Source organism: Dryobates pubescens, chromosome 20 (assembly GCF_014839835.1).
Source record: "Dryobates pubescens isolate bDryPub1 chromosome 20, bDryPub1.pri, whole genome shotgun sequence".
NCBI lineage: Eukaryota > Metazoa > Chordata > Aves > Piciformes > Picidae > Dryobates > Dryobates pubescens.
Window position 1 is genome coordinate 16287329 of NC_071631.1, and position 22936 is coordinate 16310264.

The 22936-nt window shown below is 44.0% G+C and overlaps 1 protein-coding gene across 1 annotated transcript in view; it reads right to left on the minus strand.

The window, feature by feature from the left end:
• The window catches only part of SEC14L1 (SEC14 like lipid binding 1), a 47113-nt gene extending 24514 nt beyond the window's left edge, over nucleotides 1-22599 (minus strand). The window contains exons 1-2 of the mRNA XM_054170449.1: nucleotides 22520-22599; nucleotides 20716-20807 (exon numbers count right to left, since the gene is read on the minus strand). Of these exons, the coding sequence (XP_054026424.1) occupies nucleotides 20716-20778 (63 nt within the window). The 5' untranslated portion in view covers nucleotides 20779-20807; nucleotides 22520-22599. The remainder of the gene's footprint in view (nucleotides 1-20715; nucleotides 20808-22519) is intronic.
• Between the last annotated feature and the right edge of the window lie 337 nt (nucleotides 22600-22936).

Below are 22936 nucleotides of genomic sequence, written 5' to 3' on the forward strand. Positions count from 1 at the left end.
TCCCCTGGTGCAGCTTTGAGACTGTGTCCTCTTGTTCTGGTGCTGGTTGCCTGGGAGAAGAGACCAGCCCCCACCCAAGAAGGGCTTCCCAGGAGTCTTCTCCAGGCTGAACCCCAACTCTCTCAGCCTGTCCGCACAGCAGAAGGGTTCCAGCTCCCTCATCATCTCTGTGGCCTGCTCTGAACCCACTCAAAACAGGTCCACAATTTTCTTGGGCTGGGGTCTCCACAGCTGAACACAAGGATGTTGCAAAGCTGTTACTTCATTTTGTGATTTCCTTCTGCCACAATTCTAAATAACAGTGTGTGGAGATTCTGGTCTGTAACAGAAGTAAAAAGTGCAGGCGTGCTCATCCTCAAAGCCTCCACAGCTGGTGCTGGGCTTGACAGGAGAAGTCACAATGCCTCTTTGGCTAAGAGACATCTGTGTGCAGAGCTTTCAGAAAGAAAAAGAACAAGATTTTGAGCCTGCAATTCTGTTGTTCCCTAATAATGTACTCTGACAACTCCCCACCAGCCTCTGGAACGTTTGTATACTGCGATGCATTAGAAGCTGGCATTGTGCATCAAGGGGGGAAAAAAAAACCCCACCACAGTATGGTGAAGCAGCTTGAACTTCCAATTTAACAGACTCATTATATAAGCCCTTAACTTTCTTAATGCATGTTAACAGTGAGAGCACTGACAAGCATAATTTCATCCAAAATAGCACCGTATTAAAGCTGCTTTTCCAACTGCTTCCCTTAGCAACTCATGTTCAGAGCAGAGTCAAAATAACAGGATTTATTTTACTTTTATCCTTGCTACTATTTCAGCTATGTTTAAAGACATGAAAGCAATTCAGAAGTGAGGTTATTTTAAATCCACTGCAGTTGTGTTTCATACCCCAGGGAATTGAGACTTGCTGTCACCGCTGCCCCGAGATTTTGGGGATTCTAGTATCAGCACTAACAGGATCTTTTCAAAACACCACCTTTAGAACACAGTTTAGGTATAACCCCAACCCAGTTTTCAGAAGGGCCAAGGACTCTCTTCTGGCTTTTTGCTTTTCAAGTCATGCCCAGGGCTAACAAAACAATAGGCATGTGCTCAGGCCTCGCTGGGGAAAGTCTGTCATTTATGCAAATATTTACTCAGCTTCTCTGACCAGATTAACATATTCTCAGTCTCCTGCCTTAAGGCTAGAGACTGTGCAGTATTTCCACAGGATGACTCAAAAATAATTTCTCTACTTAAGATTAAAAAAAAAAGGATGTAACAAAACTTGCAAACAATCTTACACTGTGATGTTTATTCTTACTGTAGCTGAATCCTCCAAAGAGAACTAAGTAGGAAGTAGGAATTTGCCACTATTCTGACAATTAAGCATGTTGAATTCTTTCTTGACAGCTTAACCTGTTCAGCATTTTGGGGTGTTGCTTGATGTTTTCTGTTCCAAATTTCTAGAACAGTAACCTTCCAAGAGCAGCAGAACATCCTCAAAGGTCACCTCAAGAGAACACATGAAGAGATTCACCCTGGCAATCAAATCTAGTGCACCGCACTTTGTGTACGCACACAGAGTTTATTTGCTGCCTGCAACACCTGACCACCTTTGGGGACTGATCTGCAAGCCCTGCTAACACTCTCTGTGCTCTCCTTTCCACTTCCAGTATGTGGAATTTCTGAATTTTTCATAAACACACAAGAAATAAGAATTATCACTCAAGCAGGATGCTGCCCTAGCCTGGCAGGCTGCATTCCAGCAGCTGTGTATTGCTCTGTCCCCTGCCTTGCCCTGCATTAGAGCACTGTAGATCAATAGGAAAAACATTTGACTCATGAGAGGTCAACCAAGAGGTATCAAATTCTTGGCAGCTGCATTTGGAATGAAACAATTCTGGATTAACTCTCACAAATCAGTAAATCCCTTCTCACCTCCCATATACTGCTGTTCACAGCTCTTCCCCAGTCTCCTTATAACACACACATGCATTTAAAAATCCTTCTACAAAGAAGTGTGCATCTCAGTGCCACTCTGTCTCAGGGATGTCAGTTCACATGTTAGTAATCAGCTCAGGGGCGTGTGGGTGGAAGGAGGCAGATGGTTAGAGCGGATATACCTCAAAAGCTCTGGAATTAGTTTTCTGGTAAGGTAGCACAGGAAGGGGAACATCAGCTGGGCTGCAGCTTGGGAAAGGAAAAGCATCTTTAAAACAGGTATTCAGCTCTTTGGAAAGGAACATCTCTGGGAAGCCAGTACTGGAGGCCACGCAGTCCCTCTACAGGCTGACCTCACTGCTGGAAGGCAGCCCCCTGCTGCCATGCACGCAGCACAGTTGTGCTTTTTGCATCTAACTTCCCCCATCAACACAGATCTCCACAGCTGCCCTTGTTCCAAGTAGGCTTAAGTGGTTTCTTCTCCACCATGTTTTCACTTCATTAAATGTTCTCATTTAGGAAGAGAGAAGTTACTCTCTTACAGCTGGGAAACAAAGGCTGCTTGGCAGTGACTCAGTACTCTCTCTCTTTGGAAAAGACCAAGAAGGCTTTAGTAACATAAATGAGGCTTATGGGGACAACCTACCCAACTTGAGAGAGGCAGGCTCAGACCCATGAATAAACTGCTGTACATCATCTGAAACGAAGTTTTTCCTTATGCACATTTCTGGCCCTTGACAAGTATGAGGTAGTTTAACCAACCTTATTTTTGAGTTCTCTGACCCACTCTATGCCATCAAGATACAACTAGGCAGGTTTTCAAAGTAGTGAGATGATAACCAAACACACAACTGGCATTTGGAAAAGTGGGTACTAGATGCCAGAGACCTTCCCTCCTGCTTCTCAGCACTGTAGAGACCACTGACTTATTTCAAAAGGGGAAAAAAAGAAGGGTGTTTAAACCTCCAGTTGCAACTTCTACTTTTGAAAAGTCTTTAAAAGGAGCAAATCAGAACTAGGACAAAACATTCTCCTCCACAGCTTTTGCAGCTAGATTCTCCAATGGTTAACCTGCTGGCTATCACAGCAAGATCAACAAATAGAATGTTTGCATAACAACTTATCACTGAACTGGATTTAGGCAATGGGAAAGTACACCAGGAAATAGCTTGGGTGGAAGCCTCTTCTCCTGCATAACATCATACTCTTTAACCTGAATGAGAGCTACTTCAATGATTTGAAAGAGTCAAGACAAATAAGAAGGCAGCAAACATCCATTATAAAGGAAGGCTCCTGTGTTCCATCTTGTTTTGTCGAAGAACCAAAATGCCCCACATCTGACTACACCTTCATTTTCATGTGTTAATTTGGGAGCAGGAAAAGCTCTTCCGCTCTGTGAAGAGCAGGATTTCAGTGGAGAGAGGAAAATCCAGCCTTTACAAACTGAGCTGTACTTGAGAAGGGTGTGAACAGCAGAGAAGAACTGGCAGAACATTCAATCTGACAGCCCTGCAGATGGCTCTGAGGGGACAGCTGCACTGTGTGGTGGGATGGATTCCGGTGAATCCCTTTGAGTGCGAACCGACTGACATTTGCATGAGTAGCCCCTTACCCTAAACTACAAGCAAAAATCTGCACAACTCCTCTCCTTTCTACTCATCACACTTGACTACATTTGCAACTGCATTTTGATCTCACTTTACTTTGCTCCTCCTCTATCTTCCTTCCATTAGAGCCCCAAACCATTTTACCCTGTTGTGCCACAAGTCACTCGGGAGCAGAATATTCTGTCTTTACCTCCTGTTCCGTGGTTACACAAGATGAAATTTGGCCTCTTTAAGTATTAATGATGCCTATTAAGTATATCAAACATAAAATCATCCTTCTGTAAGTTACACAGGGGGAAAAAAAAAAAAATCAATAGGAGAAGTTAATTTCAGTAACAGAAGCATTCTGCTTTGATTCAGAGGCTACAAAGTTCTTGTTTACTACACAAGCGTAACAAATGCTATTGACTCTGGACTCTGACAAAACAGCCATCAGTGGTTTAACTTGCAGGACTGGGAACAAACAGTGCCTGCATGGCTCATGTGCAATCTACCAAAGCATTGCCAAGCATCCCCAAAATGGCCCAACTGCTTCTGCTGTGCAGGAACACAGCCCAGCTTTAAAGTTTCATCATGATGGAGATGGTCTAAAATCTTCATAGAGGGGGAGGGGTCTGTTCAAGTTTTATGCACTTACACATCAAATCCTCGAACTGCATGGCTTTCCAGGTTTGCAAGCTCTTAATATTTTGTGGCTTTTCAACTATAGACCACACAAACACACATAATTATCCAAATGATGAGACAAGTACTAACAAGAATGTGCTCTGCACAGATTCTGTTCATTAATTCTAACTGAAGGCTAATTAATTTCTCAAGTAGTGGGAGAAGCAAGCTTGAAAAGCCATCTCAGATGCTCTCTAATGTGGTGAACAGAGCTTTCTGGCAGAAAAGCTGTCAGTAGTTTGAGAACTTATTGCAGCATGATATTAAAGTTCTTGTAATGCCTATTTATGATATTGCACTGAAGTGGTGCTCTAATTTATAGCTCAGCTCCCATGCCTCTCACATTCAGAAGATCAAGGGCCAACTAATTCAATAGAGGCTAACACACCGAATCAGTCATGACCATATAGACTCAGACTGAAAGAGTTGGGGCTGTTCAATCTGGAGAAGAGAAGGCTCCGAGGTGACCTAATTGTGGCCTTCCAGTATCTGAAGGGGGCCTACAAGAAGGCTGGGGAGGGACTTCTTAGGATATCAGGTAGTGATAGGACAAAGGGGAATGGAATGAAGCTGGAGGTGGGGAGATTCAGGCTGGAGGTGAGGAGGAAGTTCTTCACCGTGAGAGTGGTGAAGCCCTGGAGTGGGTTGTCCAGGGAGGTGGTTGAGGCCCCAGCCCTGGAGGTGTTTAAGACCAGGCTGGATGAGGCTCTGGCCAGCCTGATCTAGTGTGGGGTGTCCCTGCCCATGGCAGGGAGGTTGGAACTAGATGATCCTTGTGGTCCTTGCCAACCCTGACTGATACCATGATATAGACATCACTGGATCCCGCACACACCTCAAAGTATTGCCTGTGCTTCAGACACCCAGAGGTATTAAACAAGCAGTGTTGCACAGCCCACACAAACCTACAAACACTGAAGGTCACTTCCAACCTGGTATTCCATGAAAGGTCACTACAGAAGACATTTCATCGCCATCATCAGGACTTCTCTTGAACTTGCTAAGAATATGAGGTGCCAAGAGGACTTGATGTTTACAGTATCCTTGTCTCTAGAAAAGCATTTCAGAGCCAGACAAGACAGTACACTGAGTTTTCTCAGCTCCTTTCTTTGTGGAATGGAAACGAAATTCCTGAGAAACATTTCAGGAAACCAGGAGTTGAGAAAAGTGAAAGAGGTGGACACAAAAACATTTATTTCACCAGAGCCATTAAATTCTTGCCACTAGCAGCTCCTCTGTCACTCAAGAATTCTGTATGGAACAAAAGTTATTAGGTGCAGAGAAAAACATCATAATCCCTGCTCCTCCTTGTCTTTTTTTGCTGCTATACTTGTTTAAAAGGGTTCTCTTGATTTAATCAAGCATCACTGAAAAGGATTTCAGACCCTACACTGCTGTGAGTGACCCACTTCCACCTTGCAAACCTCCACACAAAGAGGGGGGGAGGATGAGGAGACAGATTTATTCAAATACATTTAATTTTACCCTTTAGCTTAATTATATAAAGCCTTAGGCTTCAATACTTTGTCTGAAGAAGAGACCAAGACTCTTCAGACCATTTTTACATTTAGCTGCATTAGAAGCTCAGGGTACTTTGAAGTTAAGTATCCATTTATGTTTCTTGGACACTTCAAATACCCTCTACTCCTAGATGACATAAAGAGAGCTAATGAAAACCTGTTGAAGTCATCTCATGGATGTGACCACAGAATAAACAATACCTGCTTGTTCTACCAAACAGGTTAACAGGCCTGCCACCAGCAAAGCAAACAGAATGATTCGCTCCTCAAAGCCTGGAAATAGTGAGAAAGCTTCTGACCTTCACATCCATTCTGCAAATTCCTGAAACAGAGTCTGAAAGCAGTGAGGAGAGTGCCCACAATCATTGCAAAGCAGCCCAGCATACAGACTAAACTCAAATTCAATAGCTGCTTGGGAATGTTGTATGAAAAGCTTTGATTCAATAAATTAAAATGCTCTCTGAAGTGTAGAAGCAGCACAGAAGCTCTGCTTGCACATTTAGCTCTAGTCACTCTAGTTGAGACCATAAAAACAGAGACAAGTTTGGGTTTTTTGCTTCTGGATCACCATTACTCCAAGTAGCACTTGCCACCAGTCAACCAAAACATGTATGGGATGTACAGGGGAAGCAAAAGCACCTTTGGGAATCAAGACCCTGAGGCTTTTGGAAAGGAATAAAGCTCTGCTATACAGGACATGAATCAATGCTTCCCTCCACACAGCTGTGTAGACACAGCCCAGACTACTTCACACATCTTTAATCTCTTGGAAGTCTTCTGCAGCGTAAAAGAAACAGCTTCATGTTCAATTTCAGGCATAACAATAGTTTATGCACACTGCCAATCACAGAAATAATGGAATACCCCTGAAATGGGATGATAAATGAAACTGTACTCACAATAGCTTGCAGCTAGAGTGCTGCTTACACAACACATCACACACCACCCCGGGTTGCTGACAACAGAACCTTTCATGTGTTAACATTGCTAGAGAGCACTTTCAAGTGACTGCACTAACACACAAACACTGGCATTTCTGTTCAACTCCTCAGAGCAGGCAGCATCTCCATGGTTACAGTGCTGATCACTATTGGCTTTACATACATTCCAAATATAGCCCAAATGCATAGCTTGTCATTTCAAACAGCCCTAATAGCTGGGAACCAGCTCCAAGTCCCTGTGAAGTGTAAGGCACTCACAAATAGGCTCCAGTGCTGCCTGAGAACTTAGCAAGCCTACTGTTGATTATGTCATCCTAGTTGGTTGTAAAACCAACCACTGAAACTGGACAGATCTTCAAGCATCACCTTCATCAGATCCCATCACAGCATCTCCACCACTTTCTAAAGCTTTGGTCTTGCTCATGCTGAAATTTCTCTCCTTTGAGGCCACCCTGCACAGATAGCAGGAGGAAATCAAAACATCCTTCCTGCACAGAACATTCCCCCCTCAAACCAGGTGCACTCTGGGACATTATCTTAGGTGTCAATCACAGGACACTGTTTGCATCAAGTTCACTGTTGGATAGCTGTGGCAGGGAATGGTTTGGAAAAATTCCTGCTAAGTATGCACTGACTAGATAGGATTATGCATATCACTTTCATTAACAGGATTTAGAGCCAATTATCTTCTCCTGCTATAAGATGTTCTAGAAGACATCAAACCAAGCCTCCAGAAGACAGTAATGATTTCAGAAAGGAAAAAAAAAAAAAAAAGAATCCCTTTTCCTTGTAATAATTTAAGTAGTTCACACATTTCAGAGTTTCAGTTTACATTCTTTGTGCAGTGCATGTGAACCAAGGAAAAGCTCCTTTTCCTTCTAGCATGAAAACCAGGAATCAGAAGGATTTCTCAGACAGCTTATTGAAAGGATGCTCCATTTAGATAGCACCTGCACCTACCTCTAAGGATCAGTCAAACTTTAAGCTTATCCAAGGAAAGACTTGATAATATATTCACACAAAGCATTCTTGACAGATCTGAGTTATACCAAAAAAAGAACAGAGCATTTGCCCAAAAGCAAGGTAGGGGGAAAAAGAAAAACAAAAAGGAGAAGCAAGGAGTTACTGGGCAACAGGAAAGAAGGTCTGAGGCAAAATTCTCTGTACTGGAGCACAAATGTGTAGACTACAGAACCTGTGAATCTCAGCTTCATGTCCAGTGTCTTCAAGCATGAATAAAGTTACTCTAATATTTTAATATTTCATTAAAATAATTTAGACCTTATAAATAAAACAGGAGATTCAGAACAGGCCATGAAGCAATCTCCCAGGGAAGTGGAATTTTACTGGTAATTCACTGCTGACTTACACAACTGTGGTAACCATCTCACCAGGCCAAGCAGAGGGCTCTGCTCTCCTGCAGTGCAATTGGCCAGACACACAAACCTCTATTTTCAGGAGGGAAGTGACCAGTCAACACACCCACATAGACACTTCCTGTACAGATCACTACCTTCTCCCCCTCAGAGTACCCTTCCTGCATGGCTACTGATCAATAGCTGGACATTTTGGTTTCATAGAAGTCACATGGAGAAGTTTTAGATGCAAAATTAAGAGTGGGTGATGGCTGCACACAGCTGTGTGTAATGACACTGGAAAGGGCTCTCAACCACCTAAGAATCATTTTCCTACATGCAGAGATTCAATCTTCTCCAAGATTAAAAGTAAGCTCTTCAATGATTTAATACAACTTTATTCAAACTTTGGGTGGTAAAAGGAATACCAATTCGGCAGGCAAACCAGTCTGGGGCTGAAGAATTTGACCTGAAGACAAGGGCTAACATTCCATCTTTTATCTGTAAAAGATGATCTCCAATAACCACAGGCATGCCTCAATGGTACTTTAATTGGAACAGTGGCTTCTTTAAAACAGATACAAGTCATTTGTGGTTTGCTTAAATAAATCTGCCCAGCTGGGCCTGTGTAATACTTGATTCTTATAGGGGAGGATGAACATCCACCTTCAAAGGACAACTGAATGAGGGTGGGATTTGAGGAGAAAGTGGGTAGCCAGTGGAAGAAGTTGAGAGTTACACCTATTGGGTTCCCAGATGCTCCCAAGAGGATCATTAATTCTCTTGCTCCCTTCAAGTAGTCCAGAGAGCCAAAAAAGGCCAAGGCACAGTGCCACTGTACTGAAGACAGAGCAAGACTAACTCCAAATGCAGTCTCTGCACACTGGTGGCACACAAATCTTAAAGGAGAAGCTAGAATAGAGAAGTTGGGCAAGTACCACTCCTTCCTCAAGTTAAAAATACAGCAAGGACAAAAAACCCAAACATGCTGAACGTAAATAACACTCTTTTAATCTTCCCTTCCTTTAGAGCAAGCTGGGAAGCCCTGAGCACTCAGGTTAGGCTGGCTTACTGAAAAACCAGTATCAAATTGCTGGTTAGAAAAAAAGCAGCTGGCTTTGCTGTGGTCTGGGCTGAAGATGGAACATCAAGGAACTGTACAGCCCTGCTGCACTAAGTTACTCGTTATATAAAGAGCTTGACTGACTTAGTGGGGGCAGCAGCAGTATCAGACTGCCTTGCAATCTCAGTTCAACTTGTTCACAGTAAATGCATGTGCAGAACTGCTCTACAGAGCAAGTGAGCCTTTGGTCTGCCCGTGCTCCAAGCAGACAGATGGAAATCAGCTCTGGCCCAGAAGCTGTGTAGCACCGAGCACAAACACCTTGTTGGACAGAATGTGCCCTGCAATGAGAGTCAACTTTGGGAGTTTCTAGGATAGAAAACTTGGCTTCTGACCCCAATTGCACCGGACACGACTGCTTTGCCTCAAGGTTAAAGCACTATGGAGAAGAGGCTGACCTCCAGAGAGCATCACTGTAAAGGCTGGCAACAGGCCAAGGAAAGCTTAAATGCTTGGAGACTGACGTGATTACTGGGGAATGTGAACTGTTCTCAAGCACTTCCTCTTTCTCTGCAACAAGGGCAGTAGAGAAACTTTTACACAACGCAGCAACTTACCTTTCTTTGAAGTTTTGAGATACACATATCAAAATGACTGTAAACCATTAAGCTTGTCTAACCACTGCCTGTAAATAACCATTACTTGTCTTACAGCAGCTGTACAACAAGAAGCATGTTCTGCATTGCTAACAGGCATCTCACAATGGCACAGGACACCGTCACACTGAAAAGCAGAATTTGGTACTCAGCTTCCCCATTCCTATTTCCAGTTAAGAAAATTGTGTGTCTGGTTCCTCTGCAGTCAGTTTTACTTTAAAATTCAGCTGCAATCCTGCTGTGTCCACCGAGAATCTATTTTTGGAACAGCCAAATATCCCGTACTGCTCTATTGTGCCCTGCTTAAGTCTCACTTTCACGAGTCCTGCAATGGGTATTTGTCACTCTCTTTTGGTGTCAGAATCACAGGCACTTGCAATAAGCAGGTCTGTTAAAATGTGGTTAACATTTGCAATATGTTAGGGTGTTTTAAGTAAAACTATTACTGCGTAGGGGAAAAAAAGAAAGCTAATTTATAAGCGGAGGAGAAAAAGATGACTACAGCACTGCTACGGTGCAGGCTCAGAAATCCTCATTAAAGCATTGTCTGAAAGGCTAGAGACTTGTACTACTACAAAGAACAAAGTCTCCTGATCTCCATCCAGATCAACTCCCTCCATAAAGGTTCAGTGAAACTGGTTTGACTTCATTGCCACAGACTGCACCCACCAGGCTTCCACTTGGCCCCGAGGCAACTTGGCCTCTAAGCACTGCAAGAGTGATTTCACTCTACCAAGAGTATAATTAGTGCAGCAAAGAAAGCTTTGCTAAAAGGGCATCATTCCAGCTAAGTAGCATCGCTCAACTGTAAAGGTCTCTGGCTTTTGGACCATCAAAACATCAGCTTCCAGGTAGAAAGCAGCTATATTCTATTAAGCAAACCAATTTAAATGCTTTAAGCACCTCAATTAAATCTTGACCATTCAACTCAAGCCAAGGAATGTCATCAAAACGCAGCATAATAGGGTCTGAAGGCTACAGACAATTTACCTTTTAAGCTAGAAAGTGAAATGCAACTTGAAAAAAAATAAAAATCTTCACATGTCTGATGTATCAGGAGATCCTCAAAAGGGTTAGAAACTGATGGTGGAAGATCAACAGTCCAGAACAACAGTGGTTTCTCAGATGGATTCATAATCTATTAAAGAGATTAAGACTCATCACCATGAAAAAGAATAATTTAAGAACTGAGGGAGCTATCTTACAGCTCTAACAGGGCAAGCAGCACAAGGAATGGGAGCAGGGTCTTAGTGCCCCTTCTAAGACAAGGAGCAGGTGGTGAGAAGCTGAGCAAGAAGGAGCCAGGCTCTAGATAAAGTGATACACCTCTTGACAGAGCATGTCAGGAATCTCATACTCCTGCTGGAGAGCATCATGACAGAGTTCACTGGGCTCCAGAAAGGAGCTGGGCAGCCACAAGGAAGCAAGCACATGTGGTGCTATCACAGACAACGGGCACACTCTGGAGCAGAAGGGCTGTTAAGACATGTCACTGTAGGATGAAAGAATATCCAAGAAGGTGTTACCATATGTTTACCCCATTCTTATCCTCTTCCCTAGAGGCAGATACTGCCCATGGCCACAGACAATGCATAGCATGCTAGCTTGATCGGCCTTATGGTGCAGATCAGTACTGTGGTTCTCATTTAGAGGCAGAAGACAACCCTTGTCCCCACATCCAAACACATCATTAGGATACCAAAAACCAGGTAATACCACTGCTAGATGGATCTCTGGCATGTTAAGGTGGTACAGCTTCTGCACCCCTGAAATCTACTCCCCAGTAAAATGGGGTTGGACTCTATCTCAAAGGTCTTTTCCAGCCTTAAAGATTGTATAAGCCAATTAAAAACCAAAACCAAACCAAACAGTCCAGACTCCTTTGGTTCTTTCCTGAAAAGCAATTAAAATAACAGATTACAGAAAATCAGTTCTTTGTTCTTTCCTCTCCTTTACAGCAAAGGAAGGCAGACAAAACCAAGACTCAGTCAGAACAAACAAGTTCAAGTGCAATGGCTTTAAATCCTGTTCATTACAACATCAGTGGCTGCACCATGCAGACCATGAAAACATTTCAAGAGAAAGAAGTCATTTCAGAGAGCCATGAATTCAGCAATAAAGAATTTATCCACAGGGCAATGAATTGCAGAGCAAAGAGAGAGTTTCGCAAATTAAGTAGCATAATTTACACACTGCACGAATTAGCCAGAAAAAATGTCCTCTGGAAAGGATTCTGCTGAGTGATGTTCCTGAACTGGACTCAATGTCTGTGGCATTCACATTTCACACTAAATGAAGAGGCACAAGGCACTCAAGAGAGGGAGGAAGTGCTCTCATCAGGAAACTAACTGCTCCCCTTCTGCTGTGGCACAAACAAATATAAATGACACGTCTCCATCCTGACCACAGCCAGAGAAATATTCATTTGCACAAAATGAGATCTATTATTACCAAAGCAATATGATATAATGGTCCAGCAGCAGTAGGCAAGGCAGAAAGCTATCAGTCACAGCAAGGCTGAGCCGTTAAGAGGTTTGGAATGTAGATTTCAGCTGTTACACAGATTGATCTGCAGGCATTCCAAAAGCATCCACACTCCACTGTAAATAATATAAATAACACCAGGATGAAGAGTTGTAATTATCCAGCAAGTCATCCAAAACAGACACAACCCTATGGATTCAGACACCTACTAACTTCATCAGACTGAGAGAACCCAAATGTATGTAATTAAGAATTAAAAGAGTTTTAAATAAATTTGATTTTTTTTTTTAATGCAAAAGGGGAGCTTCTCTCTGCTCCCTCCCACCATCCCTCTGCTGTCACCAGACTTAAAGCTGTCAGCTTCCCAACAGCCCTGTGGTGTTTTAATTTTCAAGTTTACTGATGTACAGTCCCCAAAACTAATTCTTCTAAAGTAAAACATAAAAGAGCAAGCCAAGACAGAAAAATGTTCAAATTTGCAGTTTCACACAGGAATAAAAAGGAAGAAACCCAACCAGTCAGCTCTCATGCCACCTCATGAGATCACACAAAATGCCATTTTGTTTTAATTTTAATTTTTTTGAAGGTAAGGACAGGTTCCCCTTTGGGCCAGAGCATCTCACAAAGCCAGGATCCATGCCATTAAGCACAATTGGCAAATACTTTGCTCTGCTCAATACCAGCATGCCTGAAGACTGCTGAATCAAGTTTCTAATGGCACCTTCATTTAACTGCTCCAGCAGTGGGTTTCAGCATTTTTCAGACTGCAGATGCCTGATTTCCCCACGGAATGGAGGGCTCCTGCAGTGCAACATGTGCTGACAAAGGCCCTGCTGACTTGCTGGCTCTTTCTGTGGCCAGCTGCCATCTGCTCACTAGCAGTGCAGGACAGGATGAGCACCTGCCCCACAGGGGCTCAGCAGCCTCATCAAGCTGGAGAGAAAATCTGAATGATGGGGTATTCATTCTCCTTTGACTCCAAGACAGCTTTTGACCAGCCTATCTCCCTACACTGGCTTGGTGATGAATGTGTCCTTGCAAGAAAGCAACAAGAGCAAGCTGGTAGCCCAACCTCACTGTAATAGAAAACCACATCTTTGGTTATGTTCCTGTGCCCTTAGAAGAGTGAGCCCAGGAACCACAAGCTGGGCTGGGCTGAAATCAGCATCACTCAAGCAAAAGCAATGCAGAGAAAAAGCTAAGACCTTGAGACCTATCTCAAATTTAGATGGCTCATTGCTTTGGCAGCGGTGCCCCACGCTGCAGTGGAGGCCAGACGATGCCAGCCAGTCCTTCCAACCGTGCTGCCACCATTACCTTCCAGCACACCATCACTTCTTGGCACAGCTCTCACCTCAAACAGCTGAAACTGGCTGCCTATGAATGGACTGTGAGAAAGCCAATTATTAAATTACCTATAACAGGCCTTCATTGACATTTTACCTGAGCTGCTGACCTGACCTGTCTTAACTAAATCACAAAACTGAGATAAAAAAAAGAGTTAATAATTCAGCTTAACAGCCTAGTGCTTCATTTAGGATACACACACAGTCATTTTAAACTGCATGAAAAATTGGAAGGCAAATTCATTTGGGAGAAAAGAACTAGACCATTTAAGACTAACCTGTAATTAGTTTTAACTTGAGCTAATTAACAGCTTTCCTTACAAATCCTCAGAAGATTCATTCTATATGCAGAACACAACAGGTTTAAGATTACACTGCCATCCCCCCCTAGAAACACTGAATTCTAACCAAGTGCAAAGTGAAATCACCATGGCTATGAAAATCACAGTGAACACCCCCAATTCTGTGTTCAAAATCTGGATTCTGAATTTGATTTAAGGGAAGTCCCTGGAGGCTGCCTCCTCCTCAGGCTCTCCTTCTACTCCCTCTTTCATGGCATGCTTGTCTCCTCAAAGCACAGCAGCTCAAAATTTCTGCTGTTAAAACAGTAGCAAGAGCTCCACAGGAAGAGGAAGGGAGGATTGCTCAAGCTGGAGGTGCCAGTAACTGGCCATGCCCCACGGAAACACCTCATTCTGCAGCTGCAGCTGACGTCTCTGATCTCTAAGCAAGCCCTGGCTTCTCATTGGAGCTGTTTTCAAAATGAACAATAAAAAAATAAACACACCATCTCTCTTTCCCACGCACCTTTGAAGGCTTTTTACACCTGCTTCTTAATGGCTAACCATGTCACATCACAAGCACTCTTCCAGACCAGAACTGTAGTACCATGGGTGTCCAGGACTCTGCAGAATGCACTAACCACTTCCTTTCCGCCAGCTTCCCATCACTTTGTGGGGGTTTTTAACTCAAAGGCAACATCCTTTGGCTGATCAACAGATCCTACAGCAGCACGTCACACCAGCCTCAGCTAACACCTGCAAAGGCTAAAAGGCTTGGGAATGCTTTCAGAGCAAAGCAACAAGAAGTGTTTTGATACATATTTTCCTTCTTTTGACACCTTGCAGTGCTTGACAGTAGTGGTGTTTCAGCTCTTAGAGTGTAAAAGACCTGTTAAAAAAAAACAAACACCCTAACTAAAAGCATTTGGTGAGGAAGAGAACTGCAGCTGTCAGCTACAGTCAGGTCATGCATTTGCCCACAAAAAGCAGGAAACAACTAGCCATGGAAATAGCTAAGCAGGCCACGAAACAACACAAACTGCACAGTAAACAGGCTGCTAAGTCAGTATTCCTCCCTAGTCCTCAACACTTAACTCTTACATTGGTTAAGCAGGCACGGCTCATCTCAAACAGCCACAAATCAGTGAGTCTCTTGTGCTAGCACACCTTGTAAGGACAATCAGTGACACACAACACCAGCTGAACTGCAGACACTTAATAACTAATAAGAAAATCCATACAAGGCACTGTTCCACTGCAGTTTTGTCAATGCACTGCTAACAATAAACGAGCCTGAATTTTCAACAAAGACAGGAAGCAAAGGAGTTCAGAGTCTGGGAGTCACAGAACTGAAGGGAAAAGCTGTGGGCAGCTCTGGAGTGGACACTCCCATCCCCAAGCTCTAAGTATCCAAGACAAATCCTTGGGAAGGTGCATTGCAGCAAGGGAATAAATGACTTCTCTATACGCTAAAGCCTACTTTGTCCTTTCAAAAAGCTCTTGGAGAAGGGCTTCCTTTTTGCCACCAGATTCTCAGCTCCTCTGCACACGAGGTGCAGAACGCATTTTTTCCCCCAAGAAAATGAGACAGGAAGGAATGAGAACTGTAGGGATTTATAGGCAGGTATGGCACAACTTGATACAGTTATTTTCTTTTAAATGATATCTCAAAGTAATAACCTTTCAAAGGAAAAGATGATGGACTGCCTGACCAGAAAACTCATTACCATCTAGATCAAGGGATTATACTTTGATTTGTCAATCTGAGGGGGAAAAAAAAGCCCAGATAAAGTTTTTCCAGCCTAGTCTGTCACTGAAGTGTATTTATGCCATCTCCAACCTTATTACTTCCCTGTAATTTAGGGATACTTTAATACAGGGAGATTTACCTTAAACACTATTCTTTTCAGATTTATGGAATCAAAGCAAGCCAGTCAGCCTCTCATCCAGAAGCAGCAAGTATGAAGCATTAAAACTACAACATCATCAAAAGGGCACCACACATCAGCATTCATGCTTTAGACATTCTCTCAGAAGAAAGGAAAAACACAAACCCAACTGGCTGGTATTTTTTTCCTGAGAATATGTAGCTTGGAAGGCAGCAGTTTCCAGCCTCAAGGCAGCACAAGGTGAATTGCAATTTTGATTTGCAACTAAAAATTAAATGTGTTATTTCCACACCTGCAAGCTCCTGACATTGAGGACTAGTTGTTGTTTTTTTCCTGACTCACAGACTTCTTTCCACTGTTCTGCCCCAGTGGAAGCTGACAAACGCCAGGAACAGCCACAAAGTGGAAACATTATTTCAGGTTTTGCAAAGACTGCAAAACACCTTTGAAAGTCTGTCTCCTGTCACAAGCAGCTTTGAAATAAAGTCTTCACTTTTCACAGAACCACAAGTTTTCTTCAACTCTACATTAAACAAGCATAACAGGAGAGGTTTAGAGCACACATGCTGTGTTCAGACACATTACTGTTCACACTTATTTCTGAAACTAAGTAATTTGTGGCTGTGTAAATAGGACATTTTCTAAATGGCCCGAAGAGAAATGTATTTCCAGGGCTTCCAGAACATAAAAAAACCCACCTGTGGTCGATGGTTCAATTCAATATGGGGCTGGGGGGGTTTTAATATTCTCCCTTATTTTCCATTTCCACCCTTGGAATGCCAAAGCAGCTGATTATTCCTTATTGGAATTTACTTTGGATATTAAACTCAAGGGGAATTATCTAATGCATGTCAGATTGAAAATGAGCTGTAAATCTCCAAAGTTAATTTTAGCCTGATGTGCCTTAAGAAAGATTCAAGTTCTTAACTGCCTTTTAATATTAAGAACTACTTAGTCAGCAAAGTCCCTATATTACTTTAAATGTAAACCTCCTTAAGCCAATGGAAAAAAAAAAAATAGAATCATAGAATCAGTCAGGGTTGGAAGGGACCACAAGGATCATCTAGTTCCAACCCCCCTGCATGGGTAGGGACACCCCACACTAGATCAGGCTGGCCAGAGCCTCATCCAGCCTGGGCTTAAACACCTCCAGGGATGGGGCCTTAACTACCTCCCTGGACAACCCATTCCAGGGCTTCACCACTCTCATGGTGAAGAACTTCCTCCTCACATCCAGCCTGAATCTCCCCACCTCTAGCTTCATTCCATTCCCCCTAGTCCTATCACTGCCTGACATCCTGAGAAGTCCCTCCCCAGCCTTCTTGTAGGCCCCCTTCAGATACTGGAAGGCCACAATTAGGTCACCTCGGAGCCTTCTCTTCCCCAGACTGAACAGCCCCAACTCTTTCAGTCTGTCCTATTAGGAGAGGTGCTCCAGCCCTCTCTATAATCTTTAAAAGTTTTATTGAAGCAGCTTCTCAGGTTGCTGTTGTGTTTTTTTTTCTCTCCAATATATTTAACCTTGGTAACTTGACAAGTGAGGCTGAGTAAACAGTCATTTCTCCACATTTCAGCTGCTTCCAGCCTTACGTAAACTTCAAGGCTAGCAGGAGGAAAAAACAAGGGGAGAGTCTATTCAGCCTGATGAACAGCTGTGCAAGTTGTTGGGGTTGGTTTTTTAAATATATACATACAGACAGATACTTTTCAAGAAGCTGATTATGACAGATATGCCACAGAGCAAAAGTCATCCCATCAGAACTGGCAAACGTTTGGTGAAATCCTATTGCCAGTGTTAGGCGTGTCAGGCTGAAATGTGATCGCTCCTAGCCTGTGATTGGAGTTGAGGAGATGGTTTCATTGGAAGATTTGCATCCAGTTCTTACTGCTCTTAAAGCAACTTAGATATTATCTGGAACCATGCAATTCACCAGTAAATCTTCAAGGGGAGTAGCTTATATTAAGATTTGACATAGCTTGCCTTTAATGATAAGGGAAGGCAAGAAGCATGCAGCAATGATTGCCCAACAGCAGCACTTCTTCAGCTCTCTCCTGAGAGATAAGAGGTTGTGCCTTGAAGTGTATTGTCACAGAGGGTTCAGCAGACAAACTTTGGATTTCAGTGGAGGAACATGAGAGTGAAAAACAAATTCAACTCAGAAAAAGAATTTTCACTGTGCCTATTTTAAAAGTCTCCATATCCTAATTTTCTGCAAAACACTTGCCTTGTCAATCATGCCTCAGATCAAAGGCAAATTAAATCCAGTTTTTTGTCTCAACATAGCTGCACTCACCCTTCACAGAGAGAACAAAGTTCTCTCACAACACACTAGAGCAGCATGAATGGAATGCTGATTGTACTCCATTCTCCCTCAAGTACCTCTTAGAAACTCAGGAAAGGAAAAGTGGGCAAATAGGAAGTTTGTAGTGTAAATGACCTGATTCTGTATTTAAGTGGCATTCACTTGGTGGCTTGTAGAAAAGAACTTTATGCTGATTTCTCTGTCTGAAAGCTAAACATTAGTTTGCCATAATGAGTTCCACTTTGTAACTGGAACACATAGCATCCAGGAAATCTTTACAATCCACATGGTCTTGGCTGACACTGGTGATCTTCGTTACTGCTCTAAAGAATTAATTACCTCTTTGGATCCATGAAACTCTCAGGGAAGGGAAGATGATGGCTCAAATAAAATTTTAGAAGTATTCACCATTTAAGACCAAGATGAGATCCCAGGCTACAGACCTGGCAACAAGACCCAGGCCAGAAACAGTAAGTTTTGTTAGACAGCTCAGCGTGAAGAGCACTGCTGCCGTGCTGACCAAAGCTTTCTTCAAGAGGCTTTTTTACCAACAGCCACGCACCCCTGGCATGAGCAAACGTCTAGTTGAGGACACACTGGGTGGGAATAAAAGCCACAAAGTCATTTTTGGGGTGCTTTAAATTCAAGCTTGATATATACTAGTACGTGTTCCTCATTTTAGGAGAGCTGCTGGCCCTGTTAGGGTAACATTATAGCACTTGTACTCTGTTCAGAACATGTGAGGTAGTACTTCCTTCCCCTTTAGTGAGCGCAACATTTGGCACAAATATTCCTTCCAGAAATACTTCAACTTCTGCAAGCCCTCTTTCACCAAGGGGAAACAGTAATGAAAAGTGTCAAGCTATCACAGACTGTTTAGATTCTTTATGAATTTGGCTCACAAAGGCACTCTGCATACTTCAGAGAACGCAGGAACAGTTTTGATAGATCACACCTTGGAAATGTACAAGTTTTAAAGGTATTAACAGAAGCAACACTGCAGAAGAAGGATGTTCAGCCAGTGGTGACATCCTGAACAAGTTCAAGAGATAACTCTCTGCCCTGACATTGACAAAATAAATCACATGTATTGTCACTAAACTCCCAGGCTCTGAAAGCATCCCCTTCAGCTGACTGTTTCTTTTAATAAACATTCTTCTCCTCTTAGTTCACTGCCTTAATTTTTCAACTATTGTTTTATCTTAGTTGTGCATGCAGCAAAGTCTCTTTCTTTCCGAAGGAGAAAAGCTTTCATGTAAGAAAAAAGCATTTGTGAAAGACTATTCTTCCAATGTTATCCCCAAGATACAGAACTGTTTGAGAAATCAGGGCTTATATTAATAGCCAGAAGTGTTTCTAATTACACCAAATAAAGCATTGTTAAAAGTCCTGGTCAGCATTTTGACTTAAAATATCCATGAAGAACGAACTTAACTGAAGAATTTTTGCCTTCAGCTCAACAGCAAGATAAAGACTCAGCAGTGCAGCAGCCAGCCAGAGAATTTTGCCCAAGAAGCTCATTTTGGTGGGCTAAGAACATGAACCAGTATACTTCACTGAAGGCTGATGTTAAACACAATCAATTTTAGACCAGAAACCATCTGAAGCCTCCCTGTCAGAGTATAGTGAGGCCCTAAAAGACCTTAAATATATCACAGTCAGGCTCTTCACCACTCATGAGAATAACTGCTCTCTGCCTTGAAGTGTTTGCAAGAGCAAGACCTGTCTGTGCAATACTGGAGGCAGCTGTAAGAATAAGATAAAAAGAAATGGAAGTATTCCCTGAAGAGTAAGCTAAGCCTTTTTTACCCTGTGACTGCAGAGAGTCACTTCTCTAAGGAACTCTGCACTCCAAACCATGTGATCTATCCAAATATTTACTCTGAACACTATTAAAACTCTCCTCTGGAGCCATCAAACATAGTATTTTCAGCAAGTGGAATAAAATAATTCTCATTTAGATTATTATTTCACTGGTTTTATCAGGTAGAAGCTGACCTGACTGTTCTCTTCAACTCTTCTTTGTAACTCATGACAGCCACACAGCTGTGGGTTTGGCTGAATACACTTTAAAATGTCAAATACCTACTTCCTTTTTGTTTTCCAAGGGAAAAAGGGAGGGAGAGGGAGAAGAAGAAAGAATAGGGAACTTAATTAGGGTTTTGTTGTTGTTGTTATTATTTGTTACACTGACACACAAATTAGCAACTGTGCACCCTACCAAAGTTTTTTCTTCCCCCTCAAAGTACTACCAGTGCTGAATGCTTTCTTCTCTTCCATTCAGGCTTATCCTTGCTTTCAGGGCTTTCTCTGCCCTCTCTAATCCTGTCAACTGATGAAGACACAACCACAGCAATCTTTTAATCACCGTACTTGACACTTTCTCCCATCTTAGTACAGATTGTCCCCAGTAATCAACTGGCAAGCACACTTTGAGCCTACTTTTGCTCTAACTTTAAAACAAATCCATGAACTATGGCTAAACTTTGGAAGAGAAAAAAAGAACACGTTATGTAAAATATACTCTGGGTAGAGAAGAAACCATCAAAACACACACATCTCATCTTTTGTGCTCCGTTTCTGATTTGCACATTCGACAGTACCTATCAAACTGAGCTCAGTAAGTGCTTAGCAACCCAAGGAACTGTCAAGAAAGAAAAGTGCAGCAAAAAAATTCATACTTACAGCCATAATTAACTCAAAAGGGTGTTTATACACCCGCACAGGGGATTGGTACTTCTGCACCATGGCTGCAGTTTAGTGAGGTCAACTCAAACCTGAAAAAGAAGTGTTTAAAAGCATCTGTCAAATGTAGGAAGCCATTTCCAACCCTCTCTTACAAGCACTCTCTGCGTGATATCATGCTAGCAGTCCCCCAGGAAATCCTTCACAATTCCTTGACGGCTTTTTCTTTTTGCTGGGGGAGGCACCGGGGCCCTGCAAAAGCCACGCGTATTTTTGTCAGAAATGACTTGTCATTCCTTCCAAAGACGAGGCAAATTTAGCACATTTTCAAGCCCAGTTTTAGTAACCAATCTTCAACACCCTCTATGACTCTTCCTCAGGATGGTGAGACTTCCTGTGCTGCTGCTGCTGAGAAAAAAACCAACACACTGACACACAGCAGTAAAGGAAGGAAAGCAGCACCCAGGCTCCCAGTACGGTAAGTGGGTGGCCTTGCTTATGGGGCATTCTGAACTGGGACTGGCTTAAAAAAAAGCCCCAAACAACAAAAATGGAGGTTAAAAAACATTCCAAGTGTTCAAACAAACAACAAAACCAACTTTGTTTTCAGAAAGCAAACAACAGCTCACTACAGCACACTGCTCTAAGGCATTCCTTTATCATTTCCAAAGCAAATGGATTAAGACTTTTGAAAGAGAAAGTTAAGAGAGAGCTGGGGAGAAAAACTTCAGTGAAACTACAAACATTCCAATATACATCCAGGGAAAGAAAAAAAACACAGAAAGAAAGAAAATTCCCTGGCAAAACAACCAGGAGTTATTCCCAAAGCTTTGTGTCTGCTTTCCCCAGCAAAGCATTTGACCCAAACTCTTCTTAATTCAATTCTACTGATTGGAAAAACACTGGCTGTAGCACTTGCAGATGTACCCGCAGGCTGCTAGCCAGGCTCGTTTGTGCAAGAAATGGTTTTATTGCAGCAAGTTGAGTTCACTTCTGCATTTCTTCTCCCTTTTTTTCTTTTCACGCGTTCTCATGTTATCTACGGCGCTGCTGGAAAGCGTTAACCGGCTCCAGCTGAGGAGCACGGCAGCTCCTCAGACACGAGAAGCAGCCAACGATAAATTCCAGTCACCGAAGTTCACCCGACATCCTACTCCAGCCAGGAATTTACCCATGACTACCCTGAATTCAAAAAACCACACACCTAAATCAGGAGAAGGGGGGCGGGGGGGAAAGAAGCCTCTCTAATCCTCGGACAAAAAGAGTTACACAACAAAGAAACTCCGCGTTCCTTATCACCGCTCTCCGGGACCGTGCTGCCCTCTCCCCGCCGGGTCCCCCCGGGCCGCGCCGGGCCACGGCGGAGAAGCTCCCGGAGCGGACGGGATCCGGATCCGGCGGACACCTGTGACAGCGTGGCGGCGGCTGCCCAGCGCCGGGAGAGCCCCACACTGCCCCTGAGGGGATCCCAACAGGGCCACCCACCCGGGAGAGAACGGGAGCCCCGGGACCGCCGTGACCGGCCCGCCCGCGGGCCGTAAACCCCAGCCCCACCGCCACCCCTCACCAGCACCCAGTTCCTCGCGGCTCACGGCCAAGCCCCAGCCCGCTGCCGCGGACACCGAGGAGCCGGTGGAGAGCGAGCAGGGGTCGGACAGAGGGAAACTGGCCGCGGGGGAGAGCACCGGCGGCAATGAGGCTGAGGAGAAGAGGCGGCGGGGGGAAGCGGGGAGCACGAACAGAAGGGTACGACGAAGGAAAGGCGGGGGAGGACAGGAGCAAACAGCCGCGCGCCGACCCTTACCGCCTCCCGTGCCGCCGGCCGGCCGCGCTCTGGCCTCATGCCGGCGCTGAGCAGCGCCGCGCCGGTTCCGGCGGGGGAGGGGCGTCGGGCGGCCGCCGCCGCCTGTTGTTACTGGTGACAGGGCGCGGGCGGCGCTTGGCCCCCGGCCAGGGCTGCGCATGCGCGAGCGGGAGGCGGGAGGGGGGATCGCGGGCGCTGCCTCCGCGCCCGCGCAATGGCGCCCGGCTGCTGCCTGGGGTGGGCAGTGAGCATGCGCGCTGCGGGCCGTGGGGCATCGCGGGGGTAGAGGCAGCCCACACACACGGGCACGGGGAATGAGCGTGGGCTGGCATGTGCTCCGGTGGCCAACAACATCCTGGGCTGTAGGCGATAGTGTGGCCAGCAGGACTAGGGAAGTCATTGTCCCCCTGTACTGGG